The sequence below is a fragment of the Kwoniella shandongensis genome, chromosome 14 (genome assembly GCF_008629635.2).
Source record: "Kwoniella shandongensis chromosome 14, complete sequence".
Taxonomy (NCBI): domain Eukaryota; kingdom Fungi; phylum Basidiomycota; class Tremellomycetes; order Tremellales; family Cryptococcaceae; genus Kwoniella; species Kwoniella shandongensis.
In genome coordinates, this window is record NC_089300.1 from 566,003 (window position 1) to 585,875 (window position 19,873).

At 48.1% G+C, this 19,873-nt stretch overlaps 6 protein-coding genes across 6 annotated transcripts; 2 read left to right on the top strand and 4 right to left on the bottom strand.

Moving 5' to 3' along the window:
- Positions 1-4,172: 4,172 nt before the first annotated feature.
- Positions 4,173-5,864, bottom strand: CI109_107298 (uncharacterized protein; the record flags this gene model as incomplete). Its single annotated transcript, XM_065968004.1, has 4 exons — positions 4,173-4,451; positions 4,495-4,601; positions 4,654-5,527; positions 5,580-5,864. The coding sequence occupies 4 exons, from the start codon at positions 5,862-5,864 to the stop codon at positions 4,173-4,175; spliced, it is 1,545 nt and encodes a 514-aa protein (XP_065824076.1).
- Positions 5,865-6,244: 380 nt separating this feature from the next.
- CI109_107299 (uncharacterized protein) lies at positions 6,245-8,850 on the top strand (the record flags this gene model as incomplete). Its single annotated transcript, XM_065968005.1, has 13 exons — positions 6,245-6,380; positions 6,441-6,715; positions 6,898-6,958; positions 7,005-7,072; positions 7,163-7,195; positions 7,243-7,372; positions 7,415-7,470; positions 7,518-7,547; positions 7,597-7,657; positions 7,710-7,845; positions 7,892-7,943; positions 7,993-8,065; positions 8,114-8,850. 13 exons carry the CDS (start codon positions 6,245-6,247, stop codon positions 8,848-8,850), a joined length of 1,848 nt encoding a protein of 615 aa, XP_065824077.1.
- A 162-nt stretch (positions 8,851-9,012) lies between these two features.
- On the bottom strand, positions 9,013-10,022 carry CI109_107300 (uncharacterized protein; the record flags this gene model as incomplete). The annotated part of the gene is made up of 8 exons (XM_065968006.1): positions 9,013-9,075; positions 9,118-9,219; positions 9,274-9,370; positions 9,413-9,525; positions 9,577-9,644; positions 9,697-9,755; positions 9,813-9,897; positions 9,953-10,022. The coding sequence occupies 8 exons, from the start codon at positions 10,020-10,022 to the stop codon at positions 9,013-9,015; spliced, it is 657 nt and encodes a 218-aa protein (XP_065824078.1).
- Positions 10,023-10,267: 245 nt separating this feature from the next.
- Positions 10,268-12,165, top strand: CI109_107301 (uncharacterized protein; the record flags this gene model as incomplete). Its single annotated transcript, XM_065968007.1, has 7 exons — positions 10,268-10,311; positions 10,369-10,382; positions 10,435-10,721; positions 10,870-11,015; positions 11,145-11,262; positions 11,321-11,650; positions 11,932-12,165. The coding sequence occupies 7 exons, from the start codon at positions 10,268-10,270 to the stop codon at positions 12,163-12,165; spliced, it is 1,173 nt and encodes a 390-aa protein (XP_065824079.1).
- A 19-nt stretch (positions 12,166-12,184) lies between these two features.
- Positions 12,185-13,627, bottom strand: CI109_107302 (uncharacterized protein; the record flags this gene model as incomplete). The annotated part of the gene is made up of 7 exons (XM_065968008.1): positions 12,185-12,366; positions 12,416-12,797; positions 12,843-13,077; positions 13,153-13,324; positions 13,376-13,397; positions 13,450-13,520; positions 13,564-13,627. The coding sequence occupies 7 exons, from the start codon at positions 13,625-13,627 to the stop codon at positions 12,185-12,187; spliced, it is 1,128 nt and encodes a 375-aa protein (XP_065824080.1).
- A 223-nt stretch (positions 13,628-13,850) lies between these two features.
- On the bottom strand, positions 13,851-19,764 carry CI109_107303 (uncharacterized protein; the record flags this gene model as incomplete). The annotated part of the gene is made up of 31 exons (XM_065968009.1): positions 13,851-13,882; positions 13,931-14,023; positions 14,076-14,106; positions 14,148-14,333; positions 14,381-14,424; positions 14,480-14,519; positions 14,575-14,724; positions 14,789-14,872; positions 14,931-15,028; positions 15,075-15,167; positions 15,232-15,367; positions 15,416-15,497; positions 15,544-15,715; positions 15,776-15,919; positions 15,961-16,078; positions 16,131-16,268; positions 16,316-16,385; positions 16,459-16,888; positions 16,934-16,951; positions 17,001-17,041; positions 17,132-17,190; positions 17,242-17,491; positions 17,545-17,570; positions 17,619-18,101; positions 18,150-18,205; positions 18,310-18,489; positions 18,537-18,550; positions 18,610-18,884; positions 18,930-18,953; positions 19,052-19,306; positions 19,357-19,764. The coding sequence occupies 31 exons, from the start codon at positions 19,762-19,764 to the stop codon at positions 13,851-13,853; spliced, it is 4,230 nt and encodes a 1,409-aa protein (XP_065824081.1).
- Between the last annotated feature and the right edge of the window lie 109 nt (positions 19,765-19,873).

The window sequence follows — 19,873 nt, forward strand, 5'->3', positions numbered from 1 at the left end:
ATGTGCAAGGCTGCGGAGGAGCCGCAGCATGAACGGGCCTTGAACGATGTAACTAATTTGTAAAGACAACCAATGTTTTTGATCCTAAAAGGGAAGGAAGGATTAAAGTAGAAAAGCTAGTGACATTATATACCTTTTTGCTATATTTCACGATGGTCCATGATAAACCTCAGTCCGGAATGCCAAACCTCAGCAAGGATCTGTGTTTGATCTCCTTTGCCTCAATGCAACACAGTGGGTTTGTGTTTTGATTTCCACAATAACACAGAGTGAGATCGTCATTTGATCTTGCCTTGCACAGTCCCACAGAGTGGAAGCGTGTTTTAGCCTTGTGGATTGACCAGGTCATGAAATCCTGTGTCCCATGTATATAAGTATGTCACACACCTAATGTCACGCATGTACGGAGGGAAACGGGAGGTGTCCCAGGCAAAGCACAGTGTTTCGGGCTTGTTGTACTATTGACCAAGTTCAGATGTCACAGGGGTGATGAAGACAATGGTGAGGATGACAAGAGTAGTGGGAATGATGACAAGAGGTGTTGAGTTTAATACTAACTGTGTGACTGTATGAGTAAGACTTAGATAATGATACATTGCTGGGAAAAACTAGCAACCTACTACAGAAGGAGGTAGGATATATTTATGCCTTTTGGAGGTATACATTTGCCACCCAGATTTGTTCGAGAACGGTTCATAAAGCTGATTTTAGAGACGTTCGACGCGGGTCCCTAGATACGTTCGAGTCGGGTTTTAAGATACGTTCTACTCAAGTTCTTAGAGACGTTCTAAGAGATTTCACATGTGGGATTGCACGTGCTGTGATCCATTACATATCTGGCATCCCAGTGACACAGCTATCATTTGATGGTATCTAGACTGCTGAAAGTCGCTTCCGTCATCTCACTGTCCGATGACTGGGTGTGTCCAATGAATCGGTGAATGATGTTACATTTATTTCCCTACAATGCAGGAAGCCAAGGGAGACAGGTCTAGGACTCTATAAAAAGGACGTTCCTGGAGCTGAAGATGCTAGCTAGACTGTGTCAGGTCCCTAGCAGTATGTTAGCTTCAGAGTGATATATGATACTGCATGTGTTCCTCTTGACCACCTTCATCTGTGACACTTTTATTGTGTTTGAAACACAATTACAATCAGAATCGAATGATCAGTAGTTTATGTAACACGATCTAGGCCTTGCACATCCTTTATCAGCTTTAACATCGTCAAAACTCTCATCATGAGCTCAACACCCTGCTTGCTGATCCTTGTATCAAGTTCACTTATTGAGTAACACAATCATTTCAACCTCATGGATCAAATCCTCTCTACTCACACCTACCTGGCATACAAGAGAACTAATATAAGCCAACTGCTACTTATACTTTCATCATTGCAATCTGAATTTTGCACCAGCTCACTTGTTCCATCTGATCTGACCACTTACTTGCCTTCTGTCATATCACAGGACTACCAGCCAACATTCAATTACTCAAGCTAGTAGAGTAGCACCTTCCTTCCGTGTATGGTTCCAGCAGGGCTGACTGAACCCGAATCACGCACACACACCGGCCGGTAGGTTAGTATAAATGTGGCATGTGAACAATGCCGGTCCTTGGTCATTTTGAACTGTCGAGAGCTTTGGGGCGGCACGATTACCGTTCGTCCATGTCAAAACCAAGGACGTAACACGCAAGCAGAGAAGAGGTGAATTGCAAAGACTTGGCAATAGCATATATGTGAAGTTTGGCCATATAGTAATCATTTACTATGTTTAGCTGAACGCAAACATGACACTGAGGTCACGAACAAACATAGACTTCCTCTATTTGGACGAAGTCATCCACCTTCTGACGGAAACATTGCTGTCACAACTCAAACAAAGGTTCCATCGTGAACGTTAGCGCCGGTAAGCTGATTCGTGTCCGGGGGAGACGAAACGGACTTTGCTACTGTCCTAACGTAGTTGCAACAACAATTAATCACGGATGGGCGTGCTACAGATCTTCTAAATGTAATTTGTGTCAACTACATTCCCACAAGAGGAAACTGAACGCTTTGTGCTTTCGATATGCCTCGACAAAAGGGCGGTTCACAATCCCAAATTACAAAAGTCATTTGGTGTGACAATCACGGCCCAGATAAATGACATACAATGTCACACTCCGCCTCGCCGCCTGACTCGTAGGTGTTCTTCGCACGACCTAATCTAATCAATTGATACTGGTGTCATGAATTCACTTTGCCGCTTCTGAAAACACTTCTTAACACAACCAACAAACCTCGAACCGAAGAGTCATAAGACTCAACCCACCAGCGACAGTCACTCGTCGAATGTTTCAGCCATCCACCGGCATCGTACCGACATGGGTTCGTCACTGAGTGCCAAATTTTAGCCGTCATGTCATGAATCCACTTTGCCACTTCCGAACATACCTCTGACTTTGGACCGACTTCGTGTTGACTCGTACCGCCATCGTACCGACATTGTACCGGACTCGTACCGAACTCGTCGTATTGACATCGTACAGAACTCGTTCCAAATCTGCAAGAACTATCGAGTCTTCTCCATATTGCCTACCAGTTACTTCTAGTCTTGCGCCGTAGCCAAAGAGTATATAAGCCAGCCCTTCTGGCCATTAGCTAGTCTTCTCCACCTCAGTGGGTTACAGACCCACTACTTGTGTCCACAAGCCAGAGGCGCATCCTTACTGTCGAACACCCATTGTTTTAGTTCCATCCCCCTTGACCCTCTAATCTGTGGCAAAAGTTCTATACAGACCACCTCTGACAACAGATCCTGAGCAATTGAGAGATATATAGATTGATGTGAAACACCAGTACAAACTGGTGTGTTAACAATAAAGATGCTCATCTGACTTGTTGGCAAAAGTGATGAAACAGTAAGTTGCCCACTGCTAGAACAGGACTGGGATCCAATCGTCACAACCATGTCCCAATGATAACAGAAAACGCCACTAAACTTGTCATAATCTATGAACTTGAATGCACTTGAGTCTAGTATATGGTCTCAACAGTTGGCAACTGGGAACATGGACATAGCCTAGGAACAGACAAGAATTGCGCAGGGATATAGATGTGGGGATAGACATAGCTTGAAAAACAAATTCCCAGCAATTCTCAATTTTTAGCCTAACTGGAATTTTGGACTGTGTCACCATAGTCACAGTGCAGGACTGCGAGCGAAGACCTGCTGAACTCACACAATTGACCCAATGTGTTGGGTGTCATGATGTGGAGTTAATGGATGTGGGCACTTGCCTTTGATCTTCTTGGACTATCAGAGCCGATGTGGGTGACGCTAGAGTAGGTAGAGTCAATCAAGGAATAGAGCAAAGTAGAGCAAGCAAGAGAAAGAGGAGTGGAGGAGTGAGTGAGAGGAAAAAGATGTAAGAGAGAATTAATGAGAGAAGGGAGAGTGAAGAAGAGTGATTGAGAGTAAAGAAAGGAGCCACTTGGTACGTCTGCTCCCCTTTATATACATGCAAGGGAGAGATAACTATGGAAGTGATAGAAACGTAATAAGGAAGAGGACACGGAAGAAGTACAAGAGAGTCACAGTCATAGTATGATGGAGACACAGATAGAGTGTAATACTGTGGTGGGCGAGTCCTGTGTGCGGGCCGTGCACAGAACGTGTCTGTCCTGTACGCGGTACAGAGTGCGGTATTTGACCACTGCAGTGTATGGATTCAGTACATGTTGTTCACAGAGGATGGTGCGTATCAGTGTCCGGTCTGTAGACATGTTCGTTATGAAGGTGTATTCGGTACAAAGGCGTATTTGATGTATGGTCGGTCTCTATCGGAGTGGGTTGTTGAGTTTCCTTAAGTAGTGGCAGTCTGGTGATTGGTGAACGAATGGAGTGTGGCATGAGCTTCGTTTCAAGGTTCCTTGATCGTGTACGGAGGTGTGACCGAAGGTGGCAAGGTGGTACAGAAAAGCTCCAAGGCAGGAAAACCAACCTCTCAGACCTTCCTGCTAAAGCCAGCAAGGATCACTCTGATCCCTCACCGCGGAACACAAAGCCACAGCGAAGGCTTGTGTTCCGATAACGCGGGCTGAATATTTGGCTATCAACTCGTACTCGTTATATACTGCATTAATCTCGAGACTGCTACGGAATTTACAACAACATGTGCTATAGCGCGCTACTCCCAATCTGAATCATCGTCATCCGCAGAGGGTGCGGCCGGAGTGCTCTTGGTGCCTTGATCACTAACTACATCGTAGCTCTCTTCGGAATCGCGCGGACTGGTGGCAGTCGAGGTAGCAGACGTGATCAATTTGGAGACTGGGGCAGAGTCCGTCGGAGGAAGCTTGCCGTCATTCTCGATCTTTGGCGTGGTCTCAGTGCCCGTCGAGACGTGTGACGCTGCTGGCACGGACTCCTCGGGTTCGTCATCCCAATTGAAGTCATCCGGTTGGTCCTGCTGCGTGGCTACAGATGTCAGAAAATGCAGTCTACCTGACAAGCTTACCTTGCAATAACAACTTTCGCTTTTGCTCCTCTGCTTCTATCATGTGTTTGTGGAATAGGTATCGTTGCCAGAATTGATCGTCAGTTAGAAGTTCAGGTACTGGCCAAAAACAGTCAGCTCATAGTCATGCCGCAAAGTACCAAAGCCTCACCCAGTTCCATTCGGATCCCACCGACATGCCCTTCCTCCTGTTCTCTGCCCTCTTTCTGCTGCTGCTCCCAATTGTTCTTCACCCATTCACGGAACTCGGTTTTCCTCTCCTCGGTCTCATCCTCGCCTTCCGGATCCACCATCAACAACTCCTTGTCTTCACGCAACCGACGAAGGAGGGCGTCCTTTCTTGAAGTAGCCAACGCCAAAGTCGGAATCGTCGAAGGCCGTGATTTAGCATCAGAATCGGTGTGGGAACTTGACGGCTTCGGCGCCGCCGACGAAGTAGAGAACGAGTACCAGTCTCCCCCGTCCCAGCCCATGCTGACCATTCTAGTCTCCTCTCCATCCGGTGGAACTATTTTGACAGCATCCTCAACCCACTTCTCTGCCTCTTTCACCCATTGATCACTCTTGCGAAGGTACTCTTCGGCAAGCTTTTCGGCTTGCTTCACTGACAACTGCAAGTTCTCTTTGGCGGATGACAGGCGAAGATTCTCCGCTAGCTGGTTGCGAAGAGCCGCTGGGTTTGACAACGCGGGGTTGGACGCGGCGGCAGCAAGGGTGGATTGGAGTGTGGCCTGAAGGGAGTGTTGAAGTTGAGACGTGGAAGATGTCAGACGATTAAGGAAAGCGTTTGTTGAAGATTCGCTCGACGGTTCTCCTTCCTTCTCCTTGCCTTTGCCCTTGGTCTTTGCCTCTTGCTCTTTGGCTGCAGCTCTTTTCTCCCGCTCCGCCTCTTGTTCCGCTTCGTACTCAGCTGCGTCCTTCCTCACAACCTCAACCTTGGCAGTTCGAAGGTACTCGAGATCTGCTTGAGCTTGAGTGACGGTCTTGTCTAGATCGGCTTTGAGATTGGATAGAGCGGACGCGGACTGTGGTATATAAGCTCCCGTGTGTCTCCTTGTAACCCACCTGCTTCTTGACGCCTCCCCACCAGCTGTTAAGGGTGCCAATCACTTGCCCAACCTCCTCTTCCAGGTTCTCACGATTCAGACCATGCTGAAACGCCCTCTGCACAGTAGAAGGAGAGCTAGGAGAGCCCTCTGGGTTGATAGGCCGAGCTGCTGAAGAAGCGGGTATTCCTTTATCGCTGGTAACCGCGTCCGCGGCTGATCCTTGTTCGGATGCACCTGCAGCGATGGTTTCCGTAGCAGGGGCCAGAGCGGTTTCGGTTTTGGGAGATGACGGAGCTGGTGTCTGAGTCGACATGATTTATTGTGCGAGGCGTAAACTGACTGAAGAGAGAAGTACGGAGTGACAGCGTGTAAAGTGATGTCGAGTTATGTGTGGGATGGGGGTGCACGGGGAGGAGATGGAGGGTGTGATTGAAATGAATTGGTTCCGCTCACCATACTGTACATAGATAGTATCATAATCAAGTAAATCACGCGTCGTGCCTTGGTTGTCGAGTGAAGTGCACACATTCATTCATTCATTCATTCAGTTCGTTAAAACTCTTATCCCTCACTATCATTACACTTATCCTCACTCTCACTCTATTCCACTTTACCACGAGAACACCTCTTGCGGCGATACCCTCCTTCCATCCTGCCACTCTCACCTCTCACCTAACACCCCACTCCCTGCTCATGTCGCAATCCCAATCCCAGTTCAACGATTACGCCTTTGAACCAACTCAACTATCTCAGCCATACTACAGTCAGACTCAAGGCACTCAGGGGACAGCTTTCGCGAACAGTCAAGTCGAACCAAGACGAAAGTATTGTGAGCTGCTCCCATAGCATCGGTCAGACCTTCGTTACACGCAAGCTGAACGTACACTAGGGGCCGTCTTCATCTCAACCAGCGCCGATAGAGGTATCCTGAAGATCCCTTGGTCAAAGCCTGCGATTCAAATAGGTCGAGGTCCTTATGGCTTATCCAAAAACGATGTCGTGCTACCAGAAAAACGAGTGTCAAACATCCATTGTCGGTTCACGCTTGGATTGCAAGGACCGAACGGCAGCGGATCGTCGTCCGCGACAGTACAGTCTTGGAAGGACGGAGAAGCGGAACCTGAGGTGTGGGTCGAGGACTTGAAGAGTAGCAACGGGACATTCGTAAGTACACCATCTTGTATCTACTGCTCACGTCTAGGTCAACGGGGTCCGGGTAGCAACTCGACGACTTCTGCAACATGGCGATGAGGTTTCATTAGGACATGCCGGAACGCTTGACAACCACGACGTTCGATTTATATTCAGATCTGTTGGGTCTAAGGGCGCGGTAATGGGTCAAACAGCGAGCAAGGGAGGCCTCGATATGGTCGGCGAGGTATATGAAAGATATCAGATGCTGGAGAGGTGAGTCTCAACGACCTGGAATATGTCTGATATCTTGTCAGATTAGGACAAGGGACTTTTGCAGAAGTCCGCAAAGCAGTGGACGTCGAGACCGGAAACATGCGAGCGATCAAGGTGAGCTGCAAAGACAATAGCAACGCTGAAAGGTAGCAAATTGTGAAACATCGCTTTGCGGGCAACGAGAAGACTCTGCAGCTTTTTCAGCGGGAGATCGAGATCTCGAGAAGTTTGGAACATGTGAGTGTTTATCATTTCGCAGTTTGCGGTTCCTGATGCCGCTGCAGGAGAACATTTGCCGCCTGATAGACTGGTACGAAGATCCACAGCACATATGCCTTGTGCTTGAGTACATCGACGGAGGTGATTTGCTGGAATATGTACTCCACTACCCGTCGGATCAGAGTGTCGGTTTGCGTGAGTGTCGGCGATAGTTTCGAATTTGCTAATGTATTGCAGCGGAAGCACACGCAGCCGAGCTCACAGTGCAGCTATGCCGCGCGATGGCATACACGGTGAGTGATCGTTCATCAAAGCCGTGCTGATAATTTAGCATTCCAAGGGCGTGACTCATCGGGATCTCAAACCAGAGGTGAACAGTTCTCGGTTGATCATGGCAGCAAGTGTTGATTGAGTTGTAGAACATCCTTCTTACGAAGGAAACGCCTGATACGCCTCGGATGATAAAAATAGCAGACTTCGGTCTGGCGAAAATGGGTATGTCTTGAGAGAGGTAGCTGTTGCTAATCTGCAGTCCATGCCGGTACCATGCTTGTTTCTATGGTTGGCACACCTCAATATCTGGCCCCGGAAGTCGTTATGCAAACAAAGCAGAAGCAGGGGTACGAAAATGTGGTTGATTCTTGGTCGGTTGGAATCATTGTTTACAGGTATGCGGCTTTCGCTCAGCTTCAGTGCTGTGCTGACGATCAACAGCATGTTGACAAAAGCACTACCCTTCGATGAGGACGCTGAACTGCCTGTGGAGGTTTGTAGCATCCATTGCAGGCTGATACGCCGCTGACCCGCGACCATAGCAACGGATACGGGCAAGGTTCACGCAACCGGTCGATACAGCATTGTTGGTCCAATCAGGGATCAGTGACCTGGGTAAGTCAAGGCCGACATATGCCTTTAGATGGCGCTCATCCCACATAGCTATCGACTTTATTATGCGCTTGCTCGCCAAAGACCCCGCGGAACGAATGACCATGACTGAAGCCCTGGAACACGAATGGCTGGCTGGACCGTCGTCTCAGCACTCCGAATCGCAGCGATATGTCTTGGGCGGAGACTCAAAATGGTCTATCGAATCTTTCGATGACTCCAACGATGACGAGGAGGACGTTGGGGAGTGGAGCCGTCCTATGACCGTATCTGGCACAAATCACGAGAGTGCTTTCGAGTTCGGATCGGAGGAAAGCTTTTCGCAGCCCATGGGGAATCTACATCTTGACACGCCCGGGCTGCAGAGCCGGAAAATCGACTTAGCCAACCCACGCAACACCGAGCCGTTGCCTGTCTCGCCACCATCACCACCGCTCACCGCCGATCTTGACCCAAACGCTTTGCAAGACGGCGCAGCAGAAGTGTTGCCAACTCCGGAGACGTCTCGTGGGAACGGTTATCTCCCAAAACGCAAGCATAGCAGTCAAACTCCGGGTGAATTGTTCAGCTCTGGAAGTTTGTCACCTCCTCCCGCAGTCATGAACGACTTGGAAATGATCGAACAAGCTCCGGATCAGCCAATAGTTCCCCCAAATAGCGAAAGCACGGAAGCAGGCGGGAGGAAGAAGACCAAAGGAAGAATGACAGCCACAACGGAGTCAGCTATCCCGACCAGGCAGTCGCCGAGAAACGCCACTCGACCCCGGAAGTCGATGCGACTGGCATGATGATCAATTTCTTGAGTTTCATAGGGTGGACAGATTGTAGGCATTGTTATATACACATAGCATATCAACCACCGTCGTCATTCATTCCCCTTAGCCGACCCAAAACAAGCCTTTGCTGACGGAATTGTCGAGTTTGCACGAAACACACCGCAGTGTGAAGAATTAGGCTGGGGCCGTTACCCGCATGACATGCAATCGTTCGCGTCCAGCTCGTCGTTGTAGTACCTCCTAACATCGTTAGCGGCACGCGCCCCCCGGTCGACTCACCTTGACAAGAAGCCCTCGAGCCAACAGTTGATCAGCGATGACAGTGGGTTTATTCTGGGCGACGGCGACCAGATATAATCTGCCACCCGGTGACAATAGTCGCTGTTAGGAAGAAGTGAGTCGTCTGTCGACTCCTATATTGAGAACAAGACAGACCGGCAATTGTTCCAACACGACATTCGTCACGACCATTCCTTCATTGCCTCCCGCCCATGCTCCGCCGATATCCCTAAGTGACTGTGTGTTCTCCATCCTTGAAGTCACGTCAGCTATGGCAAAGGTGGGCGAGACGTACTCGTTCAAGTCAGTCGGCACGTAGGGAGGGTTAAAGAGTAATATATCAATTTTGTTCTCCAAACGAGGCATCAAGGGGTCCACCAAATTACACAAGACCGGATTCAATGTAGTCTGCGAAGCTGTCAGACTATACATGTGTTATCGCCAGGAGAGCAGACTTACGTCGTTGGCTTGGGCCGTTCGAGCGGTAGCTTGGCACGCATAATGATTGATATCGGTCGAGATAACCACTGAGTACCGCTGTATAAGCCGACCGCGAAAAACGATCACAGGTCTACTTACAACTTGAACTGGCTCCCAAAAGATTCGATAAGAATGTTGAAGCGATGCCTGAGCCAGACCTAATTACATCTCAGGTTAGCCCCGAGGAATCTCCTCTCCTCATAGATCATGTTCACCCTATTTCGACACAGATGATTGGTTTCGCATGACGCAGCTCCTCGGCGTCAGCCTCTAAAGCGTCCAGAAGAATGAACGAGTCCTCTAGAGCGGATTATCAGCGATTTGTTTTCGAAATATGAAAGTTTCGCATACACACCGGCTGGTTCGTAGACATGCTCATAGTCATCCTCTGTGAGATGAGCTATCTGAGGAGTCGGTAATGACATCGAATGACATGCATCTGTCGCGAAAAGAAAGGGACATGACTACCGCTAACTTTGATGGGCTAACTTGTGTCAACAAAGATAGCAGATGTTACGTAATGACAGCGTGGTGTAGTGCATCAACCCGTCATCATCCTGTATCGTCAACCCCCCTCTCCTCCCTCGTACGGTGATCATCACCACACATCTCCGTATCATACCATTTAAGCTCGTCACCTCTCATCTATCTTCTGCTCTATCTGACCAGCATGACGGGAGCAGCTCAGGGGATGCACTCTCTCAGCACAATCTTGTGAGTATCTGCGGGGTTTACTTGATCGTCATTCTTCAACTGACGTTGGTACGGTAGGAAACGGTTGGAAGGTGCGTTTTATCGTCACTATCATCAGTCCATGCAAATTGACTGTCCTCATAGCTGTCACCAGCCGTCTCGAGGACGTCGCAGAGTCCCAATCATCTCCAGCTCCGACCTCCTCTCTTCGATCTCCCACTGCCAACGCGCACGACGCTCTTTCCGGTCACGTAGCCTCCACACCGCCCCCTCCGCCCCCTCCTGCTCCTCCTGTCCCCGCTCCTGCCTCCGCTCCGACTCCAGAACCTTTGACGCCCGCCGTACAGGCTTATCATGATGAGATTCTGACCGGGGCTTTGAAGGAATTTCTGAGCAAAGCGTCCGAAATCGGCGGTCCCGTTGAGCAGCATGTGAGTTGGGAGCGTGGAATATCCGAACTAACTCCAGTCCGCATTGTTCCAACCGCTGTGCGAAGCGCAACTAGCATTCCTTCGATTAGCATCGGGCCATGCCAAGCCGTCATCTGCTGGTGCGCTTGGTCCACTCCTTGAGCCCCAGGCGAAAGCAATCCAGGCGATCGTCGAAGCCAAAGATAAGCTTGGCCGTAGCAAGGAAGGTCGAGAATGGGGAATTCTTTTCAATGTCCTAGGCGAAGGTGTACCTGCTTGGGGCTGGGTTCAAGTGGTAAGTACGAGGGTCACGATGTGAGCTGATGTCATAGGAACCTGCTCCGGCTCCGTTCGTCACAGAAATGAAGAATGCTGCTCAATTTTGGGGAGACAGAGTACTCAGGCAGTACAAGGACACGTACGTTGATCCCATACGAGCGCGAGCTTATCAGAAAGAAATCCTGCCGCTGTTGCTTGGACCAAAGCGTTCGCGTTCTTGCTCGATGCCCTGCAAAGTTATGTTAAACAATGGCATACTACCGGAGTTGCCTGGAATCCAAAGGTGACTTTTGCTGCTAAGTGACTGCGCCGCTTGGTCTCCTGTTTATCCGTCGTTATAGGGTTCTCCTGCACCCGCTACGGCTCCTACAACGATAAATGCCGCACCTTCGCCACCTCCTCCACCTCCTGCTTCTGCTACCACTGCTGCAACACCCGCCGCCGGAGGAGCTGCGGCACTTCTTGCCGATCTCAACCGGGGCGGATCAGTGACTTCTGGCTTGCGCAAGGTGGACGCGTCGCAGCAGACACACAAGAACCCCGAGCTTCGCGCGGGAAGTTCTGTCTCCGACAACGCGAAGAAAGCCCCACCTCTTAAGCCGAAGCCAGGATCTGCTCCAGCGAAGAAGCCGGCTAAGCTCGAACTTGAGGATGGCAACAAGTGGATAATAGTGAGTTGCTCGTGTGCAGAGCACGCTGACCTTTCAGGAGAATCAAGAGGACAACAAATCCATCAACATCGACGATACTCAGCTCAATCAAACAGTTCACATCTTTGGCTGTAAGAACTCTGTGATCAAGATCTCTGGCAAAATCAACGCGGTGACGATGGGTGAGTGCAAAGCAGAATGAGTAATGCTGATCGGCAGTTGGATGTCACAAAACCGCTGTGGTTCTCGAGTCGGCCGTCTCGTCGCTTTCTATCACATCTTCTCCCTCCTTCGAAGTGCAGATTACCGGGACTATTCCGACCATACAAATCGATGCGACCGACTCCGGCCAGGTCTACCTTTCCAAGGAGACTATGGAGACGATAGAGATCATCACGAGCAAGACTAGCAGTATCAATATCTCGGTACCTACGGGAGCTGACGGCGATTTCGAGGAGCGACCAGTGCCAGAGCAACTCAAGTCGAGGATTGTTGGAGGAAAACTTGTGACCGAGATTGTTGAGCACGCCGGATAGAAATCTGCTTGTCTGATGTCTATTGTTGATGCATTGTCACTTTCTGAGACTGTTCTAATTCTTCTACTCTTCGTACCAGCTCCTTCAATCGCCTCCATGGGTCATCACGGTTCCAAACCTCACCTCTGTGTTCTCGCGTAAAGTGAGGCAGACCTCGTTGCTGAATGGCGAAAGATGCTGCAGTTGCGGCGTATATGGAAGCTATGTGGTGTAAGGTCGGGTTGTGGACATGAATGTTAATTTCACTTACCCGATCTGATATCTCCTTTGCTGATCAACAACCCCGCACAGAGTCCGCCCATAAAGGCATTCCCTCCACCTGTTGGATCAACAACTCTATCCTGGTCGGCTTCCGTCCAGAAGGCTGGGACCCAGCCTCTCCAATCAGACGACAAGGTGTATGAACCTAGCTCTCCGGCTCGCACAATGATGGCCGGCTTTGCTGGGTCTCCACAACTCTGAACTAGCCGTGTATGGAATTGTTCTGCGGCCTCGACCACGTTGGAAGCGGTAGGCGTGTCTGAGCTGACGATTCCCAATATCGATTCCAGCTCAAGAAGGTTGGGGCTGAAAACAGCAAACGAGGGCGCCAGTCTAAGGATGTTGTCAAGTTCTTCGAACTTACAACACACCTGTGTTATTGTCAGTATCCAATAAGTGATTATTGCCTGACTTACCGGTAATGGCTCCCAAACCATCTGTGCCCCCCATCCCTTTCCTAAACCTCCTGTCAAACCGTGGCTGCGGATCTGAACTAGTTCATCGACGATGAGTTGTGCTCTGGTCGTGTTACAGACCACATGTATCCATTCAGGAAGGATTGGCTTGGCGAAAGGGGATGGGTCGAGAATTAGATCACGCGGGCTTAAGTTCAGTTGAGGTGACAAGTATCTGAACGACTGGTGACCTTCTCTTCGAGATGAACGTCAGAACACATGTCTGCGATGCTGCAACGACAATCATGTCAAAGGCTTCGAAGCGACTCACCCAATTCTGTGCCCCGAGTACATGTTGAGAGCTCTGGTGGTCTTGCCTGTTCTATGCCGGAACCAGACCATTTCTGATCCAAAGCTCTCAAGATCTCGAGCAAACTGTTCTGGAAAGTCGTCGCCCCGGTCCACTATCAAACCGCAGTGAGTAGGAGGCAGAAATGCTCGAGCTGCGACCATAGCTGTAATACGTCAGCTTTTGCGCTGCTCCATTCGCTTACCATAGATACCACCTCCACCGATCTATTCACAGGATCAACGTTGAGCCGTTTGGAGGCTGATGAGAACAGCCTACCTCTTCCGCGTCCGCCGGCACAGCGTTTCCCGCCTCGTCGCGGACCTCGAAGTGGTCGATAATGAACATGCCTAACAGCTGTCAGAACCAAACGCACCAACATGTGACACGTACCGAGAGTGCCTATCCTACCCTTCGTGCTCAGCATTCGCGCCGAGGGCGGCTCGAAGCAGGCCATCGCGCTATGTAGTGTAAGACGACGATTAGTTGATTGGACTACTGACTTGTCGTATCGAAACGCGATGAAGGTCAATCCGAGATGACAACTCTTATCTATTCTATGAAGGCCCCGCATGTTTATTTCCAGATACATGCGTCTGTGTGCTCTTGTAAATCTCACTGACAGCACAAATCTAACAACTTCGCTACATATGTATACATCCCAATTATGATCTACACAATCACCAGTGTGGGATCCAACCAAGTACATAGCCTAATGGAAGGGTCAACTGTGATTCACTGAGATCTCAATGTCACTTACCTTGCGACAAGTTTTTGAGATCTGTGGCTTCTTCAATCAGCTCTTGTACTTGCCGGTTGACTGTGAGTGACTGTTCGGATTCCTTGTTGTAACCTGCAGACTTCTGTCAGACACTAACAGACATGTACTCTCTGTGCAATCTCACCAAGCAACTTTCTTTCGATCTCAGCAAGAACCTGCAAATCAGTTAGCACACTCTTTTAGCACATGGACTCACATGGAGGGCTTTGCTATTTGTCATACCAGACTCAGATACTCTAGCCAAGTATGAGTCTGATTCAAAATAGGTGTCTATGAGTGAGTTCTCACTCTGAATGATTGGAATGGCAGTGGCTTTTGCTGAAGTGGTGTTTAAGCCTTCATGTCGAATTGATTGGTGTAGAGGGTCATTCTTTGTTCCAATCTACAATTCATTCATTAGTCTATTGGTAGGATGATGAGGTGACATACATGTGGATCCTGGTTGTCGGGGTTATTGTCCTTGTGACTGTGACCTGATTGTCTGTTAGGATGATCCATCCATTTAGTGAAAGAGAGAAACAAGCTTACCAGCTTCCATTTCTGCATGTGACAATTCAGTGTCTCCCACCTGAAGCAACCCCATGTTACCTTTTTGCAGTGTGAATGATTTGTCAACCACTTACTGTCCATGAGAGCAAAGGGTCATAGAGGAAAGCTTCAAGCATTGCAAGTAATGTGCTATGACTATCTCTCAGGACATCCATGACAATCAATGAGGCTTGTTTGAATGTTCCTCTTGACCCAGGGGTTTGTACACCTCCTCTAGAGGCAAGCTTCAACCAAAAGAGTGTAAGGTAAGCTGAATCTTTATGCTTGTTGATGTCAAGACCAACCTACCTCAAAGGCATTAGTCATCATTCTGGTCAGCCTGAATGGAACCTTTTCTGGTGCAAACGACCTTTCTTGAGCCACATTGAACAGCTGTGACCACTCTTATGTATCAGCAATTTTCTTGTTCACTAATGAGCTGACCACTTACATCACCAAAATCAATGTGAAGCACACCCCAAGTAAGCTGATCAACCAGGATATTGCTACCATGTCTGTCTCCTAGACCAATGATGTATCCAACAAAGCCTGCAACAAGTCAGTACTTCAGTGGCTATCAGATATTCGGACTTACTGCCTACACCAATAGTTCGAGCAAAATTGGTTCTTCTTTTGATCCAAATCTCAGAGGAGGGACTTCTCTGCCACAGGACATCCTTCAGGTCACCTGAGTTGCCATGGGATCAGCATACTATCCTCTGCTACAGCTTCTGGGAAGGTGCATTACTGACTCTGTTTTGAGTGTGACAAAGCACCCTTGAGTCTCTCAACTTTGACTTCAAGTGGCAATTTGTCATACCTGTCTGACTCTGCTGAGGGGTCTAATCTGGGCTTATTTTGTCTGGGATTGAAAGTGACGGGATCATACTGTCTTTGTAATGAGTTTGAGCACACAAGCGAACGGGATTGACTTACACCAAGTAAAGATGCTTGTTCTTTGTCGCTCAAGCTATGTTGTTTGTTCTTGTCACGATTTGCCTGTATAATAGCTTGTAACCTGACAGATGATAAGCAACACTGATTGCCATCATTGATGGACTCACTGTTGGGTATTTGGCACCCAGCTCACAAGCCCTGTAGAAGGTGATAGAGGTACAACTTCATAAGGCAACAAATGCAAATTACGGTTAAAAGCTTCTGAATGGTGATTCAAAAGGGTGTTGATGAGCTTGAACAACTGCATGATCCTTTCATCACCTCTCAAGTCTTCGTTACCTGGGAGATGATCAGTACCTGTATATATCTGACAGGATATTTTGGCAGGCAATACCTTACCTTTTAGCAGGAAGGTATAATTGATGGAATATGAGTGAATGACCAATTTACGAGGAAGCTGCTTGGAAGCCACAATGTCTATTGCTGGGTGAAAGCCATCTATGAATGCCTGATCATCTAGCTTCAAATGTGGGTCATATTGACCTGTTAAGTGATTAGCCCTGTTATACTATGTTGATGCTTACCTGGAACAGTCAGAATGCAATCTCTCAGAGTCAACAGCTTGGGTGCTGTGCTGCCAATCTGCAAGCCTGATCCTGGCAGTCTCCATTGATTAATTTGGGCATCAATCTCTCCATACAACTGAATCAGGCAATATCAGCTGTATGCAACCTTCATAGTTGCTGCAACATACCTTATACAGTTCTGCATATGCAGTGTGGATGAGGTTCTGCTGTTTGTTGGAACGATATCTGAGTAAAGTTTTGTAGATGTACTGCAGCTGGGTGCCAAATTGCTGTACAAACTGCTCCTCATTAGGTGTTTCCGGAAGCTATGAACAGTTAGAACCGTAGTAGGTCAGGTCAAGATTCAACCTACCTGCAATTTCCTTATATCACTTTCCCACAATGCTGGCACATCTTCCCATGCCCTCTCCATTAGATCCTGCCTTGGTAATGCATGATCGATCAGATTCCTCCACCTACCGATCATCAGTCTGTGGTTCCAGGTCTGTTGCTCACCTTTCCATCCATGATATTGAAATTCTAATCAGCTCCTTGCCCACCAGCTCTGCTTGATCTACCAGCCTTGTCCCGTCGGGCATTGTGCAGATAAAATTCATGATGACTCTAGCGGCCTCCTGATGCTCAACTGTTTGTGTTTCAGTTGCAGTCAAGAGTGGCCATATGACTGCATGTGGGTATTGAGAAGAAATGTTTTTGAGTAAAGTCAAGAGTGTTGATTGCAAAGCCTTGTGATGTGTACCAAGACGCGCAATCAGTTGAGGTATGGCCGATAGCCAAAGATCAATGGCTGTCAAGTTAAGTTGATTTTCCACTTCTACCAGCACAGCTTGGGCTTCTCCAAAGCGGAACCACAATGTCACAAGACGGAGGAGTGCTTTGATTACATATTCAGGACTTTCACGTGTCCGTGCAGCTTGGAAAAGTCCTAAGTAGTGAGTTAGCATAAGATGATTATGCCTGTTAGTCTCACCTCTGATGGCAGGGACAACTGGAGAATAATTAGCACTATGAAGACTGTGTGGTTATTGCGCACTCACTGTAGCCACTGACTGCAATTCCATCCTGTCTCTCAAATCCACTGCTCTCAAAGAGTGCAACAGATCTTTCTGCTAGTGCAAAAGCAGGAACGTGCCTGAAGGTCAGCATATGTCAGTTTTATAGGGCTTACCAATTGGTGTCCAGCTTAGCAGCAAGGCAGGTGAAGGCAAGTACTGTAGAGTTGGGATCCTGTTTGACTTTCAGCTATCTGACATTTGGTAGATTTGGTTTGCAACCTACATAGAGCCAGTCATTGCCTTGCAATACAGCATGCCATTCAGCCAGCCTGTAATACCTTCTTGAGACTATCTGCCGCACTAGTTGTGGGTGGTCTTCCAAACTGGTGGCAGGTTGCAGTCCCAAACCCTCTGCCTCCAGCTTTGATGGATCAACTTTGATGTGCTGAAGGAAGTCCAAGACATGGTTGTAGAGTTTTTGCAAGATGTTTTCCATCTTCTCAACATCATCCTGGTGGAATGCAGATTTCCATCTGTACCAGATAAGTCAGCACTTTCACACCCAAGGAACTGACAGACAGCGCACTCAAATCTCAGTTTGGTGTAAGCAACCTTGCAACCCTGATGCTGGTCAGTGGTACCTCATATGATGTTACTCACCGGTGGTTGCACATCTGGTGTGATTCTTTTTATGATAGACTGGGCTGCTTCATGCATGCCTGCACTTTCACAAAGTTTAGCAGTGTTGAGGAAACAGTTCTGAAGCTGGAAAGTTGTTGCTGGGCAGGCAAGTGTCCATATTTCTAGTCTTTTAAGCCAAGTATTAGGATCTGCATGACTCCTCTTGAACCTGGTTTTCCAGGTAGTCAGGATTGAATCTCTGAGTTCTGGTTGTGATTTGTACTGAATGACCTCTTGAAGCTCAACAAGCAGCTCTGTCTTTGCAAGACTTCTCAGAGCTGTTTGGGGACCATTGCCAAGCTGTACTTGCAGTTCATCATATGATAGACTTTGAGCCTTGCTGATATGATGAAATGCAGAAGCATATTCACCATTGTAGACATCAATGATAGCTTTGTACAGTGATTTACTTGTTCCCTTAGGGTGGAAAGCAAGATAATCTGACATTGCTTCAAAGTCTCCCTAAGAATTCATGCATCAGTGTCCATGATCTTGTCACTTGTTACATACCATGTGCCAAGCTGCAGCTGTTGCCCAGTGAGAAGTATTTCTCCTCTCATAATCATCTAGTCCCTCAAAAAGGTTTGAAGCCAGTTCATAGCCCCTGTTGTATTCCCCAAGTGCATGGTCTAGGGGTGTGTCAGAAACTGCTACCACAGTTTGCACTCACAGCAAATCATCCTTGTAGTAAAGGATGGATATGTTGTTGCCCCTTGCTGTTTTTCATCTATCTTGTCCTGAGCATCCAACGCTTCTTGCCAATGACTAAGCTGAGTAATCCAGATAGGTTCTGGTTCAAATTGCCAGTCCTTCTCAAGCCATAAAACACTACTCCATGCAGCGTCATACCCTGGAGTACTGTCAGCAACAGATTCTCGTCTTCTGGTTTCCACTGACCTGCTTGGCCAACCCTGAAAAAAAAAACACAATCAGCTGAGCCTGGTCTTTTTTTACCATAATCATTGCCTACCTGATGTTTGCTTCCACTAGATTTTGGATATTTGCTTGAATAGGGAAAGATTCAGCCTCCTGTTCAATATACCACAGAACTATCCCAGGCAGAGGCTGATTCAGTGCACCCTGAAAGTGGGTCAAGGCAGAGCTTCTTGCCATATCAAGCACTTTTGGTGACACTTGCACTTTGTTCTTATCAAAAAAAGCTAGCAGATCAAGTATTGCAACTGCAATGTCCTTGCTGATTTCATTATCACTGAGTAGAGAAACAAGTTGGTCGTCCACCATAGCCTTTTATCCACAACCATCAGCTGAGATCAGTGAGGGATGACATACCTTGAGAGCAGGATCATCCTGGAGCTGAACATAGCATTGAAGAAATGCAGTGTGGAAGAGATCCTCATGAACAAGATCCCCAAGCTGGCTTGTTAGTCTGTCTCCAAACAATTGGTACTTACCCTTGCTGATACCACCAATTCTGGCACATTGCTTGCCTCTAATGTTGCTTGGTACAAGTTGTAAAGCCATACACCAGGATTATCATGGGTAGATGAGAGGAGTATTTGAGTCCACGCATGCTGGGATGTCCTTGTTTTTGGTGGAAGATTATGGGCAAGGATTCCATCCAACAGAGGATGCTGCTTTGATGAAGTTGGTACAGGTATGGGGGTAGCAGGAGGCAAGGGAGTAGTCACATTTGAGTGCTGATTGGTCTGTGCATGTGTCAGTGACTTGAGGAAGGTGCCAGAAGACTGATACTTACTGAGCTCCTAGGACGGCCAATCACATTGTGTTTAGAATCCCACACAACAATGTCAAGTTTCTCAATAGCAGACACAAAGTCTGACAGCTGTGAGGCACTAGTATCTTGACCAAGGACCCTGAGGGGCTTGACTAGACAGCTTTTGATGGGAGCAAGGGTGTCTGCAACATGATGAAGGAACTTGAGAGCCTCACTTGTCACTGATCTTGGCTTGGAGACTTCTAGTCCCTTGAGGAGAAGTGGGAGCCAAATTGAAGAACTGAGGGCCAGTGCAGTCTGAAGTTTGGGATTGGTCAAAAGCCGCAAGCCTTCCAACCAGACTATTTCGTTATCTGGAGAGGTGATGAGGGCTTGGCAGATGAGAGGCACCATACGGTGAGTGATGTGGTGCTGTGTATTACCAGACATTTTGGATGTTACAGTGTTTAGATGTGTAAATGAACGAACAAGAGGGTTGATATCAATCTGGGAACCTTTTCACTCAGGATGATTTCCTGGTCAAACGGCCTTTGTTGTG